Here is a 24,157-nt window from a genome sequence, read left to right as displayed (position 1 = left end):
CTGCCCAATTCTCCATGCTATGTACCTGCTACTCCAAGAAGCCCATATGCTCTTTTCACAGGCATAACTTCCCCATTTGGAAAACAGCGTATCATAGATTTCACTAAGATATACACGAAAACAAATGAGTACAAAATTGTCTGGAATGGAATCTCAGGCAGACTGCACATACGTCTACTGAAAAGCCCCAAACAGTAGGACTGGGTTTATGTTTCAGAAGCACAGTAAAGGAAAAATGTTTGGTTTTGGAGCGTTTTGAATCAGTGACTCCACATATAATTTATAGTGATTTATAGTGCACCAGCTAGTGAGGCTGAAATGTCACTGCGGTATTCATAGTTCATAACCAACAAACAATGTGCCTGATGCCTTCCTATTTATTCTGCTTCTGTACAGATCCAGTCTCCCTCCTAGCGGATTTTAAAAATCCTCAGTCTTCTGCAATTATACCATATAGTTGTCAATTCACGGATTTGACACCTATTGTGCTTTTGGCAATAGACTGTTTCTTTCAGTGGTAATATATTGCCCTACTGGGTTTCAGGAAGGATGGCAATTAGAGCTGCTGAATGTTGGGAAATCTGGAGAAGTTCAAAGATGCAGTTATGAATCAAGCCTCTTGTGCATGTGCTGGAAGCCCAGTGCTCCAGCTGTGTTAGATTCCCTACATGCATGATGTATGGCCTGGCTACATGTATGAAGGCAGTTTGCCTGGACCACAGTTGGTTTGCAGTGTGTAATGTGCAGAACAATTATGTACATGTATTGAGTAAGGTGTGCAAGATATGTCAGTGGTGCAAACTGCTTCTTGGTACTATTTCTGCTTACACATCACTTTGGTTAATAATTCTTTTTAAATGATATATGTGAAGTAGGTATATATTTCAAACCAAAGGGAGACTAAGGACCACCTGAACTGGTCATACAAGCCTGTAGAGTAATTATTCTCATTACTTCTGTCTGAATTAAAAAAAAAAAAAAACCTGGAAAGTCCACTTCTCGCTCTATTCTCACTCTATTTTGATTTTGGTATAGCTGCCCAACACACACTTGGTTGGAGAAGAATGCTGTATTTTAACATCATGGAAATATTTTTAAAATCTCAGAATATGCTTGGGATTCATTTACTTCATCTAAGCATAATCACTGAACATAAATTACTTGTCCTAGATCCCTCTGTTGACAGTAGAAAAGCATCTTTCAAGAGGGACTACTCCCATCCTAAGCTATGTCTCACAACTTATTTGTGCAAATAGTCCCTGGCCATTGACTATGTATCTGTAGGGAGCCTGAACAATTCATTCAGATGGATTAAGTAAGCTGCAGATGCTGAAAGCTGATAAATCAGATATGATAAAATTCTAAACTCATCACAGACTGTGAGTGTTATGTCTGATGCTCAATCTATTCAGTATAATTTATTTAAAGAATTATTTCATGCTATTAATTTTCCATTCTGTTTGTAATGGATTTAATAAAAGTTGATAACAGAGTTCACCATTACCTCTGATACTGCTCAGGAGGTTGCTCATTTCTGTTGCCTTACCTGTACTACTTTTGTTTTCTTCAGTCTTCTGGTACCAGCATCACCGTGGATATCGCTGTCATGGGAGAAGCACATGGGCTCATTACAGACCTTCTAGCAGACCCTTCATTGCCTCCCAATGTGTGCACTTCGCTGAGAACAGTGAGCAACCTGCTTAATACGCAGTTAACCTTCCAGGCCATCCACAAACCAAGGGTGAACCCTTTGGTGTCCTTCAGTGAGAACTACACTTGCTCTGACTCAGAGGAATGTCCAGAGAAAGGAGAAAAACTAGCTATTCCTAAGGTAAGTACTGGACAGTAACTCTGATCTTTTGTTATGGGAGAGCAGTAGATTAATGGAAGATCTCTCTGGAATTTTTGATTGTTTGCTTTAGATTATCATTTTATGCACTAATCATGCTCTCCAATATATGAACAGTTGAACAGACTGTGGTTTTCATAGCAAGACAATCCCTGTGTATCTTTCAACTCATGGCCAGCTAAGCTTTGATTCAGGCATCTTTAGAAGATGATATTTGACAAAAGATAATTCACACAGATGATGTGTGTGTTTTCCTCATGGGTGTTGGTTAGAGCTTAAGTGAGAGAAAAATGATCAGGAGCAGAACAAGCAAAAGCCTTTCAGCATCCAAATCACAAGTCTTCCCCATTAATTCTTGCAGAGAAATTCCCCTCACACTCAAAATATTTGAGCCGCTGCGTGTGGGGTGACAATCCTACTCAATGTATTAAGCAGTAATGTAAGGGACCTTTTTGCCCACTGTGAAGTTTGGAATTTTACATTTTTGTACAAATTTCAGCCTTTTCTTCCTTCCCTTCACTAGGGGTGCAAAACCTGTATAAATCAATAAAAAAATTGCTAATGATGACCTCTGTGGGCTTTGGACCAAGTTCAAAATGATATACCAAACAAACAAACAAAAAAGATCACAATACTTAGTTTGACAGATATTGTGACCTCATGAGAAATAATCTTGAGACAAAAAAGAATACTGAACTGGAAAAATATATATATTACTGCTTTGACAGATGGCTTTAGGAATGCTCAGGAATTCAACAGGGATATTAATGTTGTTAACCATCCACATTTAGGAAGTTAGGAGCTAGAAAGAATATATCAGCTTTGAAGAAGTTTGTATTGCATGTTCATTGCTAATTAGATGTCCTGCGAGGCCTACATTTCACTTTCCAAACCAAACTGAAATACTTTTTTCATGTGATTTCACATGTACAATTAAATGTAAGTATATTGCACAGTAAATGCTTTTAACGTTTGATGGTTCAAATGTCACAGACAGCATTCATTTTAGCATTTCTTGGCATCTGAATTGCAACACTTGTGATTCTTTTTGAAATATATTTTAATGATGAAAATTATTACTCTTCTTGCCTGTGTAGCAACTGTATATAAGTGGATGTTCACAGGTTTTGAAGCACATGTTCCAGTTAAGTTTAGTGTACATGTTTGTAATGGCTATACTCTACTCTGTAAGGAGAAAAAATACATGGAAGAACACTGCCATCACATGAGCAAACAGTGAACACATACCAGTTTGTAGTTGCATAACTCTCAGTGAAAAGAGAAATGAAGGATGAAGAAATGAGTTAATGCTACAGAGGAGTAATTTGACTGAAGAATTCACTGACCTGAATGCGTTATGGTTCACAAAACTAATGTTTGCAGTCCTTTATTTATGTGTCTAAATATAGATTTAGGGTCTTTACCTTAATCATCTGACACTGAGTATTTTGGGTATGGAGTTAACATGTTAACATATTTGTTTGTATGCTTGAGCTTCAGACCCACATGTATCTTCCATTTTATTTCTTAACCCTCTTGCAGAGTCAAAGCTCTCTATTGCAGAGACATTTATTTTAGTTCTTAACTATAAAAATGACATAATAATTACAAGAAAACATCTTACAAAATCACGGCAGAATCCTCCACAAAGACATCATCACCCCTTATTATCTGTCTGTCTTGAAAGCTTTGGAAAAACAATACAAGTCCTATTACTGGAGAAAAGGAAGAATCAGATGAAATAAAAATGTAAGGTGGCCAAGAAAAACCTTCTGTGAAGTGTTGCTTTTTATAAGTTTTTCAAAATGTCAGGTCATGAAAGTTTTATTATAAACTGGGGAGATATAGCAGGAAAAATAGGAAGAAAGTAGGGAGAAAGTTCGTGTGGCCAAAGCACACCTAGAGTTGAAGCTGGCTGTGTCTGTGAGAGAAAATAAAAAGGGTTTTTTTAGATATGTGAATGGAAAAAGGAGAACTAAAGAATACATAGGGCCGCTCCTTGATAGGGAAGGTCTCCTCACAGACAATGACATAGGCAAAGCAGAGACGCTTAACGCCTTCTTTGCCTCTGTCTTCAATGCCAATGATGGGCTTCGGGACCCAGGGTGCCCTGAGCTGGAGGACCGGGACGGTGGGGATGACAAACTCCCAACTGACCCTGAACGTGTGCGGGATTTGCTACTCCACCTGGATCCCTACAAGTCCATGGGTCCGGATGGGATTCATCCCCGGGTGCTGAAAGAGCTGGCGGACGTCATCGCGGAACCTCTCTCCATTATTTTTCAACGATCCTGGGAATTTGGAGAGGTCCCGGTAGACTGGAAGCTGGCAAATGTTGTGCCGATTTTCAAGAAGGGTCAGAAAGAAGACCCTAGCAATTACAGACCTGTCAGTCTCACGTCAGTGCCTGGTAAAATCATGGAGAAGACGGTTCTCGAACTTATTGAGGCGCACCTGGGGGACAAAGCAGTCATTGGTCCCAGCCAGCATGGGTTTGTGAAGGGTAGGTCCTGCCTAACTAACCTGATTTCCTTTTATGATAAGATCACCCGTATGGTGGACCAGGGGAAACCAGATGATGTGATTTTTTTGGACTTCAGCAAGGCTTTTGACACGGTTTCCCATAGGATCCTACTGGACAAAATGTCCACCATACAGCTAAATAAAAACATCATACGATGGGTGAGCAACTGGCTAACGGGCAGGGCCCAAAGGGTTATGGTAAATGGGGCTGCGTCAGGCTGGCGGGCGGTCACCAGTGGGGTCCCTCAAGGCTCCATTTTAGGGCCAGTACTTTTCAATATTTTTATAAACGATCTGGATGTAGGAATAGAAGGTATTTTGAGCAAGTTTGCTGATGACACCAAACTTGGAGGAGTTGTGGACTCGAATGAGGGTGGAAAGGCCTTGCAGAGGGATCTGGATAGGTTGGAGAGCTGGGCGATCACCAACCGCATGAAGTTCAATAAGAGCAAGTGCCGGGTCCTGCACCTGGGACGGGGAAACCCTGGCTGCACGTACAGACTGGGCGATGAGACGCTGGAGAGCAGCCTAGAAGAGAGGGATCTGGGGGTCGTGGTAGACAGCAAGTTGAATATGAGCCAGCAGTGTGGCCTGGCAGCCAGGAGGGCCAACCGTGTCCTGGGGTGCATCAAGCACGGCATCGCTAGTAGGTCAAGGGAGGTGATTGTCCTGCTCTACTCTGCGCTGGTGCGGCCTCACCTCGAGTACTGTGTGCAGTTCTGGGCACCACAGTATAAAAAGGACATGAAACTGTTGGAAAGTGTCCAGAGGAGGGCTACGAAGATGGTGAAAGGCCTGGAGGGGAAGACGTACGAAGAACGGCTGAGGTCACTGGGCCTGTTCAGCCTGGAGAAGAGGAGGCTGAGGGGAGACCTCATCACAGTCTACAACTTCCTCGTAAGGGGGTGTCGAGAGGCAGGAGACCTTTTCTCCATTAACACCAGTGACAGGACCTGCGGGAACGGGGTTAAGCTGAGGCAGGGGAAATTTAGGCTTGACATCAGGAGGGGGTTCTTCACAGAGAGGGTGGTTGCACACTGGAACAGGCTCCCCAGGGAAGTGGTCACTGCACCGAGCCTGTCTGAATTTAAGAAGAGATTGGACTGTGCACTTAGTCACATGGTCTGAACTTTTAGGTAGACCTGTGCGGTGTCAAGAGTTGGACTTGATGATCCTTAAGGGTCCCTTCCAACTCAGGATATTCTATGATGCTATGAAAAAAAAAAAAAAAAAAAAAAAAAAAAAAAAAAAGTAGAAGCTTCCCTAACTTATTTTTCTTGCAGCCTTTCTTGCCTTGCCTCTTTGATGTCTGAACATTCATGACATTTTAAATCACAGAACAGTTGAGGTTGGAAGTACCTCTGGAGATCATCTAGTCCAATTCTCCAGCTCAAGCAGTTTGAACCTGGAGCAAGTTCTCTAGAATAAACCTAGTTCAGGTTGCTTAGGACTATGTCCAACTGGGTTTTGAATATCTCCATGCATGTAGAATCTACAACCTCTCTGGGGATTGCTTCCAGTGTTTGATCATCCTCACAGTAATTTATTTATTTTTTTTACATTTAAATGGAATTTCCTGTATTTTTTGTGCCCACTGCCTATTATTCAGTCAGTGGATACCACTTCAGAAAGCCTGGCTCCATCTTCCTTCCCCTCCTTGCATTTAGGTATTTATTCACATTGGTAAGATCTCCCTTAAGATTTCTGTTCTCCAGGCTGAACAATCATGGCTCTCTCAGCCTATCTGATGCTTCAATCCCTCACTTATCTTTGTGGCCCTGATGACATACCTTTGGCCACATCATTTCTAAAATTTGCAAAGAGCACTGTCAAAACTGACTGTCTCCAGTGACCTCCAAGTGTTGAACATCTATGGCTATTGGGCTGTGGATGCATAGCTTTTCTGTAACATAAAATAAGGAGGAAGGTCAAGACTCTCTAAGTGTTGAAAGCACCAGCCTGTGGTGATTTCAGTGGGAGGCAGGCACTGTAATACCTGGGCAAATGCAGACCAAAGGTACCTCACCAGGTATCATCAGGCAGAATTAATCAAATGCTAGCAACATTTTTCTTCTGCATATTTAATGTTTTTATAAGCCTATATAAACTCTAAGCAACTGATTTTTCTCTAGCGCTTACGGAGAAGTTTGCCTCCAGGACTGCTGAGACGAGTGTCCTCCACTTGGACCACAACAACATCAGCCACAGGTTTGCCTACACTGGAACCAGCCCCAGTGAGAAGAGATCGCAGTGCCAGCATCAAACCTCATGAATCATCTTCATCCAGGTTACAGATTACTTCATCTCTCTTTTACAACTGTCTTTGGGCATTTTTTTTTTTTAGTTCTGTGCAATGATGTCCATCATTTAAAAGTTCTGACTCCAAAATATGGAGTTAGAACAGCTCTGTACTGTAGAAAAAGAACTGCATAAGGACAACTTCCACACATCTCCATGAGTTGGGTTACCGAAGAAGTGGCTAAGTGGCTTTCTCAGTTTGTCAGATCATTTCCAGTTTGCTTCCTATTACTGGGAAGCAAAACGAAAAAATAAATAAATAAATAAATAAACTATTTAAGCTAGAAAAGTGCAGAATTACATAATAAAATTGGAAACAATGAAAGGTTATGTGGTTAAAGTCCTCTTGATATGCAGATTGAGGTTTCCTCCATGGATATTGCTTAGCCAAGAGATAAATCTAACAGGTAATCCAAGTGCTGAACATCACTTTTAAGAAAACATAATGATGTGTCCCTGTCAGTAAACCAGTTGATCTCCATCCTCTATAAACAGTAACTTCCAGAACACAAACCCTGATTTGGGGTAGAACTTCCTAAAATATGCAGTTCAGTGCTTTTCTCTCCATAGAAATAGTGTCATAAGACCCTACATCACTGTACAAACCCTGCATCTCATGTACATACTTAATTCCAGAATATCATGAGTGCTTAGGGCTTCCTAAATGTACTAAATGTAATCCAGTAGCAACCAGTGAAGGAAGGAGTTGAATTGCTGTTAGTCTTTTGAGAAGGGTGTTTGTCTGTGAGAAAAGAGAGGCTTGGGTCCTAGGCATCATTAACTATGATATATTGTGTAGTTATTTCAACAGCATTTCCTCTTTTCTGGCTCCATTATTGTTTTTTTACTATTATTATTACAATCAGAATGGAGCAGAACGTTCAAAGGAAAGATGGAGAGCAGCTAGCCTTGCAGCCTAGTAGTTACAGTGCCACCCTGCAAGAATGAAATTTAGGTCCCTTCCCTACCTCAACAAGGGCTATGATCCTTGGTGAGGATAGAGTGTGCAAACATGCCTTGATGCCAGGGAAGGAATTGCAGAGCAAAGGCACTGAAGTCAAGAACAGAATTTCAGGCTGTGGTCTCAGAAAACTTATGTGTTTGGGTTTTTTTTTCCCTCCCTCCCTCCCTTCCTTTCTTCCTTCCTTCCTTCTTTCCTTTCTTTCTTTCTCCTTCCTTCCTTCCTTCCTTCCTTCCTTCCTTCCTTCCTTCCTTCCTTCCTTCCTTCCTTCCTTCCTTCCTTCCTTCCTTCCTTCCTTCCTTCCTTCCTTCCTTCCTTCCTTCCTTCCTTCCTTCCTTCCTTCCTTCCTTCCTTCCTTCCTTCCCTCCCTCCCTCCCTCCCTCCCTCCCTCCCTCCCTCCCTCCCTCCCTCCCTCCTTCCCTCCTTCCTTCCTTCCTTCCTTCCTTCCTTCCTTCCTTCCTTCCTTCCTTCCTTCCTTCCTTCCTTCCTTCCTTCCTTCCCTCCTTCCCTCCTTCCCTCCTTCCCTCCTTCCCTCCTTCCCTCCTTCCCTCCTTCCCTCCCTCCCTCCCTCCCTCCCTCCCTCCCTCCCTCCCTCCCTCCCTCCCTCCCTCCCTCCCTCCCTCCCTCCTTCCTTCCTTCCTTCCTTCCTTCCTTCCTTCCTTCCTTCCTTCCTTCCTTCCTTCCTTCCTTCCTTCCTTTCCCCCCTTTTTTCTGCAATTCAAAATCTGGAGCCAAAGGACCTGAAAAGGCCCAACATCCTCAATGTTTGCTGTTGGATAGCGTGGGTGAATATACCCCTAGAGCACTGTTTTTCTTATACAGGGAGCCTAGGTGCTCAAGGCAGTCTGCAGAGTACACTTCAATGTCTGGTGCAAGAAAAATACATGGCTAGCCAAACTTCCCTTTGCAAGGAGTCCCATGTATCTAAGTAAAAGTAAATATAAAGAAGCTATAACCAGATGGAAATATTCTTCAGTTACCCGTCTGTGGTTCCCAGAGTGTATTTGATTTATACTCTTGTTCCCAGACTCTCATGTAGTATGTAAGCATCCTAAGATGGAAATCCAAGGGGGAAGGAGAGCTATTAAATATTATTGTTGGTCCTTTTCTACAGTTGTTATATAACTACGCTTGATGAGCCAACGAAGCAGGCTATCAATTCTTCCTATGTTTAATGTCGCCAATTGTATAATTATAGCTCTGTCAAGCCTTCCAGCCTACTGTTTGCAGTTCTTCTTTTACAGTAGGAGAAACAATGAATTCCAGAAAGGGGAAAAAATGAAGCCCATAAGTAAGTCTAGCTTTAAAAATTCTGGCAGACCAATACATATTTGCTTTCAAGGAAAAGAATTTTGAACTGAAGGGGAAAAAAATCTTGATTATCTGCCACTTCCTCTGTACCAAATTCAAGCATGCCATAGAACACAGAAAAAGGATCTTTTCATCACTTGAAAGGGATAAGAGGGGGAATAACAGTAGAGTTGATCTGTGGTAGACTCTGTGATTTGCAAATCTGTAACTTCTTCCCCATAGTCTGGAAAATCACTCATAGGTTTTAATAGTCACAGATTTCCAAAAATCACCCTTAAAAATCACCAAACAGCCTTAGGAGTTGGACTCAATGATCCTTATGGGTCCCTTCCTACTCGGGATATTCTATGATTCTGTGAAATCTCTGTCTAAGATTAGAAGTCTTGTCTTCCTGTATCCTTTTGTCACTAAAATGTTAAGACATGGTGCTCTTATAGTTTCAAATGATTCGGGAAAAATAATAAAGCTTCCATATTCCTGTCCTCAGTCATCTCTATACTGAGTAGATTTCCCTTAAGAAATCAAATAATGGGTTTGGGGTGCTTTTTGTTTGTGTTTGTTTTTGTTTTTCTTTATGGTGGACCAGTATTTAATATTCTTTCTACCAACTGACAACACCTCACTCCCTCAAAAAAAAAAATTTTCAAAAGACAACAAACATTTTTATAGACAGTGCTTGCTCTTCCAAAACAGTGAAGTGTTAGTAAGTTAAGATAATGTTACATACTTTTCTTCTTTCAGAACATGGTTTTTTTTTGAAGTTTGGCTAGGACTAAGCTGTTTTAAAAGGCTGTATTCTGCCTTGTATGCCTTCTTATCACTTGATGAGGGAAGGATGGAAGACTGTGAAGAAAAAAGTGGAGACTTAGAGGCCTAGTGGATCTGTGCAGAGAAGTGTTTGGCCTCATGATAAAACCCAGTGCTGCATCATTGCAAGAAGCTGACATTTGACGAGTGCCATTCCATAAACAATGATCAATACAATTCTCTTACTTTACAAAACTATTTTGGCCCTTCCGGTATGCAGCCTTAAGGCTGAAACCATGCACCCATTTTGTATATAGAACCAACATTTGTTCATCATTGCCACACCCCTTATTACTTCAGAGAGTTTAGCTTGGATCCATGACGAATGTCTGCAGGGTCTGTTGGCAGGGTTTTTTTTTATTTGCACCATGTTCTTAAACTGGTGACAGCATAAAGTGCTTCACCCAGCAACAAGGCACACCACCAGTGGCATCAGTACAAGGCTCTGCTGAGCCTCTTCTGGCTTCCTGAGGAGCTCTTCTAGTGCCCGAAGGGTTAATGGGTATCTGTCTTCACAGTTGCAGTAGAGACATCGAGGAGACTGATTTTCATTTATAATGAGAATCATAGAATCATAGAATATCCTGAGTTGGAAGGGACCCTTAAGGATCATCAAGTCCAACTCTTGACACCGCACAGGTCTACCTAAAAGTTCAGACCATGTGACTAAGTGCACAGTCCAATCTCTTCTTAAATTCAGACAGGCTCGGTGCAGTGACCACTTCCCTGGGGAGCCTGTTCCAGTGTGCAACCACCCTCTCTGTGAAGAACCCCCTCCTGATGTCAAGCCTAAATTTCCCCTGCCTCAGCTTAACCCCGTTCCCGCAGGTCCTGTCACTGGTGTTAATGGAGAAAAGGTCTCCTGCCTCTCGACACCCCCTTACGAGGAAGTTGTAGACTGTGATGAGGTCTCCCCTCAGCCTCCTCTTCTCCAGGCTGAACAGGCCCAGTGACCTCAGCCGTTCTTCGTACGTCTTCCCCTCCAGGCCTTTCACCATCTTCGTAGCCCTCCTCTGGACACTTTCCAACAGTTTCATGTCCTTTTTATACTGTGGTGCCCAGAACTGCACACAGTACTCGAGGTGAGGCCGCACCAGCGCAGAGTAGAGCAGGACAATCACCTCCCTTGACCTACTAGCGATGCCGTGCTTGATGCACCCCAGGACACGGTTGGCCCTCCTGGCTGCCAGGCCACACTGCTGGCTCATATTCAACTTGCTGTCTACCACGACCCCCAGATCCCTCTCTTCTAGGCTGCTCTCCAGCGTCTCATCGCCCAGTCTGTACGTGCAGCCAGGGTTTCCCCGTCCCAGGTGCAGGACCCGGCACTTGCTCTTATTGAACTTCATGCGGTTGGTGATCGCCCAGCTCTCCAACCTATCCAGATCCCTCTGCAAGGCCTTTCCACCCTCATTCGAGTCCACAACTCCTCCAAGTTTGGTGTCATCAGCAAACTTGCTCAAAATACCTTCTATTCCTACATCCAGATCGTTTATAAAAATATTGAAAAGTACTGGCCCTAAAATGGAGCCTTGAGGGACCCCACTGGTGACCGCCCGCCAGCCTGACGCAGCCCCATTTACCATAACCCTTTGGGCCCTGCCCGTTAGCCAGTTGCTCACCCATCGTATGATGTTTTTATTTAGCTGTATGGTGGACATTTTGTCCAGTAGGATCCTATGGGAAACCGTGTCAAAAGCCTTGCTGAAGTCCAAAAAAATCACATCATCTGGTTTCCCTTGGTCCACCATACGGGTGATCTTATCATAAAAGGAAATCAGGTTAGTTAGGCAGGACCTACCCTTCACAAACCCATGCTGGCTGGGACCAATGACTGCTTTGTCCCCCAGGTGCGCCTCAATAAGTTCGAGAACCGTCTTCTCCATGATTTTACCAGGCACTGACGTGAGACTGACAGGTCTGTAATTGCTAGGGTCTTCTTTCTGACCCTTCTTGAAAATCGGCACAACATTTGCCAGCTTCCAGTCTACCGGGACCTCTCCAAATTCCCAGGATCGTTGAAAAATAATGGAGAGAGGTTCCGCGATGACGTCCGCCAGCTCTTTCAGCACCCGGGGATGAATCCCATCCGGACCCATGGACTTGTAGGGATCCAGGTGGAGTAGCAAATCCCGCACACGTTCAGGGTCAGTTGGGAGTTTGTCATGCCCACCGTCCCGGTCCTCCAGCTCAGGGCACCCTGGGTCCCGAAGCCCATCATTGGCATTGAAGACAGAGGCAAAGAAGGCGTTAAGCGTCTCTGCTTTGCCTATGTCATTGTCTGTGAGGAGACCTTCCCTATCAAGGAGCGGCCCTATGTATTCTTTAGTTCTCCTTTTTCCATTCACATATCTAAAAAAACCCTTTTTATTTTCTCTCACAGACACAGCCAGCTTCAACTCTAGGTGTGCTTTGGCCACACGAACTTTCTCCCTACAAACACGAACAGCATCCCTGTATTCTTTCCATGACACCTGGCCCTCCTTCCAGTAGCGAAACACTCTCTGTTTCCGCCTAATCTCCATTAGAATGTTCCTGGTCAGCCACGCCGGCCTCCTGCCCCGCCTGCCTGACCTGCGATATTTAGGAATTGCCTGATCTTGTGCTTCTAGGAGGCATCGCTTAAAGAATGACCAGCATTGGTGGACATCGAGGCCTTCAAGAGCAGTTTCCCAGGGGACCTTGGTGACTAGTTCCCTGAGCAGCCTGAAGTCCGCTTTCCCCATATCGAGGGATGAGGTTTTGGTGGCACTTTTCCTTCTGTCACCGTAAATTTTGAACTCAACCACTTCATGGTCGCTATGACCGAGGCGGCCACCAATCACCACATCTCCCACCAGACCCTCCCTGTTTTCTAGCAACAGGTCTAGGAGGGCACCTTTCCTAGTTGGCTCCGTTAGCACCTGCACCAAGAAGTTATCATCTAGGTGCTTCATGAACCTCCTGGACTTGCTCGTGTCAGCCGTGTGGCACTCCCAGTTAACGTCTGGCAAGTTGAAGTCCCCCATAAGGACAAGGGGAGTTAATCTCGAGGCCTCTCTTAGTTCTGTAAAGAATAATTTATCAGCGCTATCGTCCTGGCCAGGCGGTCTGTACTGGCCAGGACGAAGTACCAGAACTTCTGGTACTTCTGGTTGTTCTAAGAAGGCATTAAAAGAGAGTATAAATTTAACATATTTCAAGTCTACTTTTAAGTGTCTTTGTGCTGTCAGAACAATATGCCGAAGACATCTTTGTATAAATAATATGAATAGGGCTAAGCATTGAAGGAAGTCCAGCTTTGGAGTGCCTACATTGTAAACATTTTTTTCTGAATACTCCTCACAAATAGCAATTCAGCCAGCAGATAGATGCTGGTTTCCTCCTCAACAATATTTTGCCATCTCAGTACCACATAGTTCTTGCTGTGGTTTCTAATTTCTTCAGATTTTCCCTCTAGGCTTTTCCTACATCAAACAACACTTGTTTGCACTCTCATTTTACAGCACTGACTCCTGGAACAGCTCCCTTCTGATGACAATCACAAAGAGCCGCTCCTTCTCCACATCTTATGCCATGTCTCCTACCAACCACCTGAATGCCAAAAGACAGAGCCGGCAAGGTGAGTGGGTACCCATGACTTTGTCAGGCTCACTTAGCTCCCAAGGAACTTGGTGATGAGCACATGCAGCTGCTTTTGGTCTCTGTGTCTCTTCTTGTTTTTCCATCAGTATGAGTAATTTACTTTATTTAAAAAAGTAGTGACTTAAAATACTGTAACTCACAGTGATGCTATTGTAAATGTTTTGACATTTATGATTTATAGAGGTTAGTCATGACATGATGTGGAAAGTGTTATACTAAAGCTTGTTGTGATTTATATCCATGCAATTCCAGTGACTGCAATGGGGCTGAGAAAAGAGTTTTTCTATAACATATGTTAAATTAAATGCCTTTGTATATTGGCTCTCTGAGATTTCCTACATAAGCCCATTTGGAGCTGAAGGCAGCACATGACCCTTCTTGCACAAGCATGTCCAAGACAAATCCATTATATAACTCATAGGTATGTCAATGCATGTTCATTATCAAAAAAAAGTTCAGCTAGCTCTTACAGATCTTTAAAGAGAAACATTTTTTGTTTTGTTTTGTACTTTGTTTGTTTTACTTGGCATGTAGGGCCTTTAAAGAAACAACTTCTCTTTTGAGTGAGAAAAAATGGAGAAGGTGACTTCTTCACTGATAATGGAATGTTCAATAAGACAGTCACGAAGTAGTCAATCTACAGCAGCATGGTTCTCTTCCCTGTACAAGGGAGAGATAAGATAAAATTTACCCATGCTTTAAATTGCAGTTGAAAATGATCACAAGGCCTTCCTTTTTGTTTTAAATGAACCCTTTTTTTTTTGTTGTTGTTGGTTTGCTTGTTTTGTTTGTTTGGTTTTTGATTGATTGGTTGGTTGTTGTTATTTGTTGGTTGTTTTATTTTTCCAAACATGGAATAATGCTGGGATACTGTTATTCGGAGGTTCTGGTCACCCAGACATCAGATAGAAATTGATAGATGCCTGAGGCCTGACACCGAAAAATTCAGGGAATACAAACTTAGAAATTAATTTAAAGAAATGGCTGCACAATTATTCTGCATATCTAGCTCTGTCACATTACATCTCTTTTTCAAACTGAAGAGTCTATTAAATCTCCTCTTGTACGGAATCTGTGTTATGCCATAGTGAAGATTAACTAACCCAGTATTATCTTAAAAGAGTAGCAAGAAGTCAAATTAAAAAGAAATAAAAATAAACTGGAATAATGGAGTTATACTAACAAGAATCCAGGAATTTATTGTAGAACTTAACAAAAGAAATTTAGACTTGTGATTTTCAGAGATGAACCCATTAACTTGGAAAAGCATAGTTAATATTTTCTACCTGGAAAATGAGACTTAGCACACATATCAGTCATCTTCACATTTCATCTGTTCCACTTTCAGAAAGCATTAGTAGCAATCTTTGCTGCCCAAAGATGTGAGCTAACCAATGATGAAGGGAGAGCTTCGTTCCATCACAAGCAATTCTTAGGGGCACCGATTCACAGGAGTAAAAATTTTGGCCCAGATTTTTATGCTGAAGATTGATATTTTGCTTTAAAATATTTACAATCATGCACTTTTAATTATGATTTGTTTTTATGTTTCAACTAAAGAATTGTTTCAATTTGCCATAATTATTATCAATTAAACATTTGTGTATTAGCTCCATTGGCAATATATACTAATTCTGCTCTAGGATTTGATCTAATTAAATTTGTAAACCTATTAATTTACAAAATGTGTTTTCAATTAAGTTTGAAAGTTTTAGCATTTTAAAATACTTCTAGCTATACCTGTTTTAGCAAAACTCTCAGGTAAACTCAAATCTAAGTTCATATCAAATCAATATTAGGAAAGTTATTGTGAAATTGTGTCATCATTTAAGTTCCTTGGACTTGCTTTAAATTGTTGAAATATTTTACTCTTTGACAGTCATAAAAATTACCTGGTAGCATATACCTCAAAAATAGTTAATAATCCAACTCAATCCCTTGGGCAACTAACAGACTATGGAATGTTTTTAAAAACATATTTTTGTTGGAAGGAAAGCAGATATCTCTAAGGATTAGAAAATCTAAAATAGAAGATATCTGTATTTTAATTACATTTCCACATCATTGCCATTTGATAACTTTTTAATTCCTTCATAGGCTGTAGGTTTCTGATCTCAAGACTTAGTTGCAATTGTTGAATTAAGGCAGCAATATATATAATGTTTTCTGAGGAAATTGCCTAATCAAAATGTAGTTGTTGTTGAATCTCAAAGTTATACTGTAGCAACTTCACAGATTATTTTTAACTCTTGGATTGTCAACAGTAAATCATATTTTAAGCTGACATCACAGTAAGTTATCAGGATAAAATGCTGGAACTTTACATGTATGTACTGCAAGGTTAGTATTTCATAAACTTAGATCAAAATAGGACCTTATTCTAAGTTAATTGTGTCTGGAATGCATTTAGGTAGTGGGCACAATTCAAACATAAAACCAGTTTGAAGTTCCCAAGGTCTTTGTCATTCAGCTCTGAAGATGAGCATGGTAAATGAACTGGAGCTGTGTTCCTTCAAACTTTAGAACAAAGGTCAGGAAGTATGTCAATTTAAATGCATTTCCTTTTAAGAGAGATGTTGTTTGCTCCCCTGTGCATTATTGTACACTTGGGACCTTTCCATCTGAGACTGGAAAGTATAAGGTGGATTCAAAGAGTAAAGGCATGGGTGTGGTGCTTAGGGACATAGTTTAGTGGTAGGTAGATTTGGTTAGGTTAATGATTGGACTTGATGATCTTAGAGGTCTTTTTCAAATGAAATGATTCCGTGACTCTGTGATCTCACATGTAGAAGTTCTAATATGATAGGAATGGGGGTAAGCCTTTCTTGTCTCTCCTGTACTGGTGGAAACAGTGAAACAAAGACATTCTGCGGAACAGTCTAGTTGGAGTCAGGTGCCTCTGTCACTAGAATAGTGATACCTGTAGTGATACCTCTTATGCACATCTTTCATTTCATGCCTTTCAGCTAATGTCAGATCTTCAGAAGGTAGAAACAATTGATGATGGAGCTTCATCATTCTATGACAGCCATGAGTTTGACTCAGGGTAAAGGAGAGTTTTCTCTCTATTTTTCATTTTGGAAGCTATGCTAGTGCCTTCATATTGCACGAGGAGTATTTATGCACGGTAAACTCATACAACCATCTGCTGCTACTGTCAATTGACAAAGTTCTTCTTTTCTCTTGCCAGGTATCCCATCAAATATCTCACCTCTCACCTCCCCATGCCATTCGCCTATTCAGGGAACGCCTGCTACAAGTCCTACCGGAAAAACATCATCTGTGTCATTTCCAGACTCTACAGATACTGACAAGAAGCAAGGTTTAAAGCCACATAAAGTCTTAACTGCTACTCAGAGCGCACCTAGCCTGTCAGACCCTATCATCAGCCCCTCTGTTATCTGCAGCAGGTAAGATGGTAGTTTGACATGAGTTGGATCATTTCACATTGTCTCTGCAAACAAGCTCTTCTGGTGCATATGTAAATTCTCATAATTTGCTGCAGTATTGATATTTTAACATTATTTAAACACTTTTTAGCATGTGAGTAATTATGTGGATTGATGATACAAAGTGCTTTTATAGTGCAAGACAGTTAGCTACATTTTCAGCTTTTACTCATGTTTGACTAATGAACAAATTCCACATCAATAACTTTCAGATCTGAAAGTTGTATTTCATGTTAACAACTTGAGTTTCTCATGCCATGCTGCTAACAAGAACAGTCACAGGCCTAGTCTTTCAAAATGGGGTTTAATACAAAAATCTGACTGCTATGGTTTAAAAGCTGCTGTCCTGTAGCCCTGTGCTCAGAGTCTGTGATACAGGTGTTTTAGCAATGCCTGAAGAGTAAGTGATTTTGAGCACTGGCTTGGAAGGGGTGAATCCTGACCTCCCTAGGGTAATGTCAGGTTATATCCTACTAGGATTTTTTTCAGAAATCATCTGCCAACGAGTTCCTCCGACTGCTAAGAGTTGCAGTAATAGTTTAACTTCACACTTTAGGCAGACCATTTTTAGATTTGTTAAGTTAGATTACTAGAGTTTTCAATATGTGTCTAGTTGCAAATACCAGTATTTAGAAGCCAGCTCCAGTGCAGTTTCAAGGTAACTCTACTGCTTAGATGTTACTTTTGGTCATAGTAGTGTGTGATATTTGTGGTTATCAGCTAGACAGCAGATATCGTCTGACCAATATGCTGGGTTAAACGTTACCAAGGCCTAACCATCTTTGAAAATAGTTTTTAGTTTCTTAGGATGTGTCTTGCTGTGTTGTTTGTGTACAGGACTAGGAAGCCTGCTAAAAACTCATAACTGAGTTTGTAGGCTTACTGTATGGAGCCATGTTCGCTGGAATTCAGACTGGGATCCTGACGTGTGTCCTGGTTTCAGTTAGAACAGAGTCAATTTTCTTCTGAGTAGCTGGTAGAATGCTATGTTTCAGCTTAGGATGAGAAGAGTGCTGATAACACCCCTATGTTTTAGTTGTTGCAGAGCAGAAAAAAGAACCCTGACCAATATAAGACTGCTGTAGGTAGTAATGAAATATATTTACTTGAGAGGTGTAGAATTTGATTTCAATATAATCACTGGTAAATGTTTATTAACATTTATATAGTTAATGTCTTGTTTGATCTGTGGAAGTTGCATAGCATACTTGGGTTCTTAATTTCCTTCTTTTCAAATGCTTAGACTGTGTAAGAACTTCCAGCAGTGACATTGGCTGGTATAGACTTTGTTGTTGATTATTTGAAACAAATATGTTATTTAAAATATTATGGTATAATGACTGCTAATAAAACTGACATCCACTATTATCACTGTGCCTTTAATGTCTATTGAAAAATCATAACCACTCCCACATTTCTAGCCATTACTATACTGGGATGTCATTTCCACAGATACGAACTGAACTGCACGTAAATAATGCACACTTCAGTAATATAAGTGCAATAAAGTAACAAAAAAAACCCACATATAATATATATATATATAAAGAAAACAAACAATTAAAAAAAACAACACACACAATAAAGAGATGAAATGGCCAAGACAAACTGAGTTAAATTAACAAAAACTGGAAAAGAATTTTTTCATGTTTGAGTATTCACAGTGTAACTTGCTGGTCTTCATGGTGTGCAGTGCTCTACATTTCCTGTTAAAATAAATAAATAAATAAGTAAATAAGCCTTGCTGCAAAATAATACTAGAGTCAGCAAACCTCTGCCACCAACTCCTTCCCCCAGCAACAACAGAAGAGGAAATAAAGTTTCAGTGGATTCAGTGCTTTAAATCTGATCTACTCAGGCACTGGCATCAAGACAGAAGTTTTACTTATATACAAAGTGAAATGTGGTAGGACAATGGAGTTTGAAGGCTATATTAAACAAGAATATATACCAAACAATGCTATTAAAATACTTTTTAAGTAATCACTCTTAATTCTGCTTAGTGGATGAGGCAGGGATCCTGTGGAAAAAAAAAAAAAAAAAAAGTTAAACAATCCTGTGAAGTACATGTATATTATAGTACTTGCATATGAAGGGGGATTGGGTTAAAGTTGCATGGGCGCATTTACTTCTGACAAAGAGCAGATTTCAAGTGTTCTAACAGGTAAAACACTTTCTAAAAATACCTAAAAAAATTGGTATTATTTATTTATTTATTTATTAATACAATTTTGTATGTGGACTGGACATACTAAATCAGTAAGAGTTTGTATATGTTCTGGAAATAAAGAGGTGCACTCATAATAATGCAGAAACCTTGTAGTATCACAGCCAAAGACTCTATTTCTCTATAACTTTTACATTTTGACTTGTTATCATTGACCTTATGGCAACCACAAGGAATTTTGGAAAGATTTTTTTTTCATCTTGTTTATAAACCTGAGTGATATGAGATTTATTTGTTTGGCAATGCACCATGTGCATCGTTATTTGTGGATTTGTACTGTTATTTTGAATTCTTTCAGGGACATGGTAGGTTTGCAGGGTATACCAAATTCCACAATATGTTTTTGACCCCATCAAAATCATCAGGCATAGGATTTCAGCCATTTTTATATGGTGCACTAACAACGGTGCAAAGTTTCTTATCCAAAATTTGACCAATTTAGATAATTCTATAATTGTTTCTTTATAAAGACTGTTATATATAGTTTATGCCACAAAATACTAAGTCCAAACAGATAGAGATATTAAAATGTCAGTTTTTCATGGGAAGACCTGATATAAATCTGATATATCTGATATAAATCTGATATAAAAGCTAAATGAGGCTTCAGACCTTAATTTCTCTTGTGATTTCATGCTATATCATTCTTCCTTCAGGTCTGAGATTCAATCATATTGGGACATAGTTATTTGAGATATTCCAGCTGGTAGTGAATTAGTGTTTAGGGTTTAAAGAGAATAGCACACAAGGAATAAAGAATTTTAGCAGAAGGGAAGAACCAGGCATCGGAAAGGCCTCACTATTGCAATCCTTCCCACAATGTCTTTCCTCTCTGGCAATGATGAAGCAAACTCTGTCTGCTAAATGTCTGGATACTAAATCACCCTCCTCTTGTTCTATCCAAAATGCCCATTTTGGATATAAAATAAATGTCCATTTATGCTGTACATGGTTTGTTGTCACTACAGTAATGGCAAAACAACTATTTGCATTATTAAATAGGAATGTATTCAAACTTTGAGCAAAGAAGCCTAAGCATGGTTGTGTTCAAAACATAAGATTGTATGGCACTTTGGCAAATTTTTACTGTTTTCTTTAATTCATGTTTATAGTACAGTTGTAGTACAAAGCCAGCTTTTTGTTTGCTTGTTTTGTACTGATAAACTTAGAAAATAAAGAAAAAAGGTATTTATAAAAGATCACATGGTATAATTTAACTGTTGGTGACATTAATGGTGTTAGCCATGTCGAAGGTATAAACCTGTCTTTTTGCATTTCTGACTTTCAGTAAAACTTCAGCTCACTCTTGTAATTTTGTCTTTAGAAATGTAGCCTATGCCATAGCTTAAAATGTGTGACGCAATCATATACTGGATTTGGTCAACAGGAATATGTTTTACATAAGACTATCCAACTGTTATGATTCTTTATAAGGTGTATGTTTCCTGATGTTGTATTTCAGCTGTGGCAGACCCTATAACCAAATAGAAGCTGGTGATGGGACACTAGATAGAAGTGATGGTACCACACACTCCCTGAATAGAGCAGGTAATTCTTTGTCAATCAAAAACTCCTCCTCCTTTAAAATTTAATAATTATTCACTGGAAGGGTAAATATGCCTCTGTCTCACAGAAGGAAAACATATGTAGGTGAGATTATTCAAACTGCCTTTGAGGCTTCTTTCCTTTTTGCTTGTTTAAGATGCGGAAAATGCTCATGAAGAATATAGATACAATGCAAAATAAATATGTTTTTCCATATGGTTTTGTCTAACCTTGCCAGTACAAATAACAGTCACCAAGTTTTTTCCTGCTCTTCAATCCCTAATCCCATTTTTCACTCTCTGCAGGATATATGCTTTAATGTCTTTGGACAGATTGTTCAACATTAGACACAGCCAAGCAGCACATATGTATTATGAGTCAGAGATCCTGTTGCTATTATTCAGAAGGTCTGTTCACACAACAAGCTCTGTGATTTGTGTTGTAGATGATCCTGCACAAGCCACTTCTGACTATGAGACCAACAACAGTGACAGCAGTGATATTGTACAAAATGATGATGAGACAGATTGCTCCAAAGAACAGACACAGAAGGGATCCGTCTGTAGGACGTATGCGCCTGAGACCATCATTCTGCATCCCTTGATACCACCTGAGGTAGCTTGTTTAAATTCCACTGTCACCATAGACTGAATGTATATGGAAATGAAAAAAAACAAACACAACCCCAGAGCAATCTAAAGATTATGGCTATGGTTTTAAGCAAAAATTTCAGCAGCTAAACCTTGTAGTAAGAGGTTTGACTGAAGAATTGAAAGGACCCACTGAACTGTGTGAGAGGTCCTAAGCACTGGCCACTTGTGAGACACTAACCATCTATTTTGAGGAATGAATACAGGCTTATAGATCTGTCATTAGGCACTTAAGAAAAGTTTGGCTTCTGTATTAGTATTGCCTTTAAAGGGAATAGATTGGAAAGAAAATAAATGATAATCTCAAACTACTAGCATGATGTATTGTATTCCTGTTCAGCCACTTCAAATTTTCAATGGCCTTGCAATCCTGGCTGATATATACAGTGATTCTTACTTTTAAAGAAATTGACACTTCCCTGAGAGTGCAGCATAATATTATTGTCTTGAACAGAATAACATTATAAGCATGCATATAACTTAAGAACATTGCAGTATGGTGAACATTAACAGGTGCTGATCTTGAAACTGCTGTTATATTTGATTTGTAAATTTGATTCAGAGGTAGAAGGAAAATTTAGGGTTTTGTTTGTTTGTTTGTTTGTTTTCCCAGCCTTCTGTGGAACTGGATTAATAAATTTTAAGATGGTTTGAGCTCTTGAAAAAAATATTGTAGTCTGTTGAATTGGGGTTGGACATGCTGAGAGAAGATGTCCTTCTTGAGATATTTTAGGGTTCACTCATTTGCAGTTCCTTAGTAATAATGAAATGCAATAAAGTGTTTAGGGAAAAATTTGAACAAAGGGGAATGCCCAGTCTTTACTTTGCAGACCTTGAAAAAGAGGTAGGTCTCAGTTTAAGATGGATAATTCTTCTCATGGAACATGTTCCGTTAGCTGTGATACATGTCGATTATAATGAATGTGTCCTGATGCGAAAGGAGAAAGTGAACATTTTTGCCTCTCTACCCCAGCAAATTTAACAATGAAGAAGACAGGCTCACTTGGAAATGAATGAATGATTCCCATGAATGAACGAATGAATGTCTCTCATGCCTAAGTTCAGAAAATGATTTTTCATATACAGAATCTCCTCTTCATTCAAGTGAAAAAAAATATATAAAAAAGAGTGACTAGCTGTAGGGCTGGTAGAAATGGGAACATCTCTGCTGAGCTGAATAAAGTACCATTGGCTTAGAAATGATGCTAACATGGCCTTAGTTTTTAACAGCACAATTTTTTCTTTTGCATGAGATGCTTCACAGAACTAAAACTTAACTTTATTTTACTTTCTGCCATAGGACAAGCCTGTGCTCGCTCCTGAGCCTCTGGTTATGGACAACTTGGATCCCCTGATGGAGCAGCTAAACAGTTGGAATTTTCCAATCTTTGATTTGGTGGAAAAAATTGGAAAGAAATGTGGTCGTATTCTCAGTCAGGTAGGAAGGGTATCTCATCTGTGATGACTGGCTTGATTATTGATCTAGAGATATGATTTAGACAAAGTATTTTTATGACCTGTAATCTGTTCATTTAATAAATTATGATCCCTGACACCTAATTCAAAGCTGACAATATGAACTCCTTCTCATTAAATTCCTTACTTTTGAAATCCCATCTCTTTTAATTTAAGAATGTGAAAGAAAACAAAAACAAAGAAAGAAAAAAAAACAACAACAGACACCTATTATGACTGTTACTGTTCACCAATGAGTTTATGTAAACCCTTCTGAATATTCTCTCCTTTCTGCAGGAGTTGTTCTAGTCCCTTACCAAGTATGTAGTGAAAAGATTTATCTTGAGCCCAACATTAGAGGGCTAAACAGTAAAAATACTCAGTTGTGATGCAGGAATTTTTTTTCTATACTGGAGATTTCAGTCAGGCAATGCAAGGCATTATGTTGTGATGAGTGCTGTTTATTGGTATGTTTGAAAATTAACCCCAACACACAAACACAGAGGTTAGTGGGTCAAGCAGATTTCACTGCAACAAGCTCCAGGGAATGCTATATCAAAATCAAATGTTGTTCCCTTTGGGGCTAACTACTATTCAGCTATATTCCATTATCCAGTGGTCAACCAGGAAAACCACAGCATGAATTTAAATTTACTTGTGGTCTGTCTTTTATCATTCTGTAGCTTGGCAAGCAACATCTATGTTTAAGCAGCCTACCAGCTCTCTAGGTTAGTTTTAGACAAATAGGCAAAATGTGTCTGGATATGGGTAATGATATACATTCACCAGTGGTCGTTGAGACAACTTTGCAATACTTGGAGAACAAGTGATTAAAATTCCCTTCTAGGTCTTCTTCATCATGTTTTTGTCTAGCAGTAAAGCATCTTACAGAGTCATAAATGAAACATAAGGAAAAACAGAATGCTTTTGATGGCAAAAACAGTAGTTTGAATGAGTCAAACATTCTTCTGTTTTCTCATCGGTACTTCTATGGGTGTTAAGGACTTTATTAAGTTACGTGGAGTTTTGAACCTCTTGGGACAATTTCCCTCTGCTGCTCACAGTTTCCACTAAAGCTCCACACTTTGTTTCCAAATATTTGCTTTTTGATCAGGTTCTGAGCACATTATCACCGTTTCAGTGACACAAAATAAAGCCTGTGAAATATACTAGAGAAGCTTAAATAAATAATATTCAAGATCAAAATTCACTATCTTCTGCAACAGCTGTTTGTATTAACTCTCATTCCTTAAAAGCAGAAAGCAGCAAGTTCAAATTTGTTCATAAAATAAAGATTGTTCCTTTAGTTCTTTTCCCCACTTACTCATACGTTCCTAACAAAGTAATTTTTAGAAATAAGAAACTGAAACAAATATATATTTTTTTCCTGCAGCTAAAAGTATTATTTTTCTTGTGTAATTTTTAAATCCTGGGATATTACCAACAAAGGAAAACAAA

General features: G+C 39.8%; 1 protein-coding gene across 2 annotated transcripts in view; it reads left to right on the top strand.

Moving 5' to 3' along the window:
* Positions 1-24,157, top strand: part of PDE3A (phosphodiesterase 3A) — a 270,354-nt gene that overhangs the window by 215,259 nt on the left and 30,938 nt on the right. Inside the window, exons 3-9 of one of the 2 annotated variants that reach the window (XM_084510599.1) lie at positions 1,571-1,831; positions 6,505-6,659; positions 13,235-13,350; positions 16,564-16,783; positions 20,512-20,597; positions 21,040-21,212; positions 22,545-22,682. In XM_084510599.1, the coding sequence (XP_084366725.1) occupies positions 1,571-1,831; positions 6,505-6,659; positions 13,235-13,350; positions 16,564-16,783; positions 20,512-20,597; positions 21,040-21,212; positions 22,545-22,682 (1,149 nt within the window). The remainder of the gene's footprint in view (positions 1-1,570; positions 1,832-6,504; positions 6,660-13,234; positions 13,351-16,563; positions 16,784-20,511; positions 20,598-21,039; positions 21,213-22,544; positions 22,683-24,157) is intronic. The other variant, XM_084510598.1, reaches the window with a different exon arrangement.

This window comes from Aythya ferina, assembly GCF_964211825.1.
Source record: "Aythya ferina genome assembly, chromosome: 1".
NCBI lineage: Eukaryota > Metazoa > Chordata > Aves > Anseriformes > Anatidae > Aythya > Aythya ferina.
Note: the sequence above shows the minus strand (reverse complement) of the source record. Positions and strands in the feature narration are given on the sequence as shown.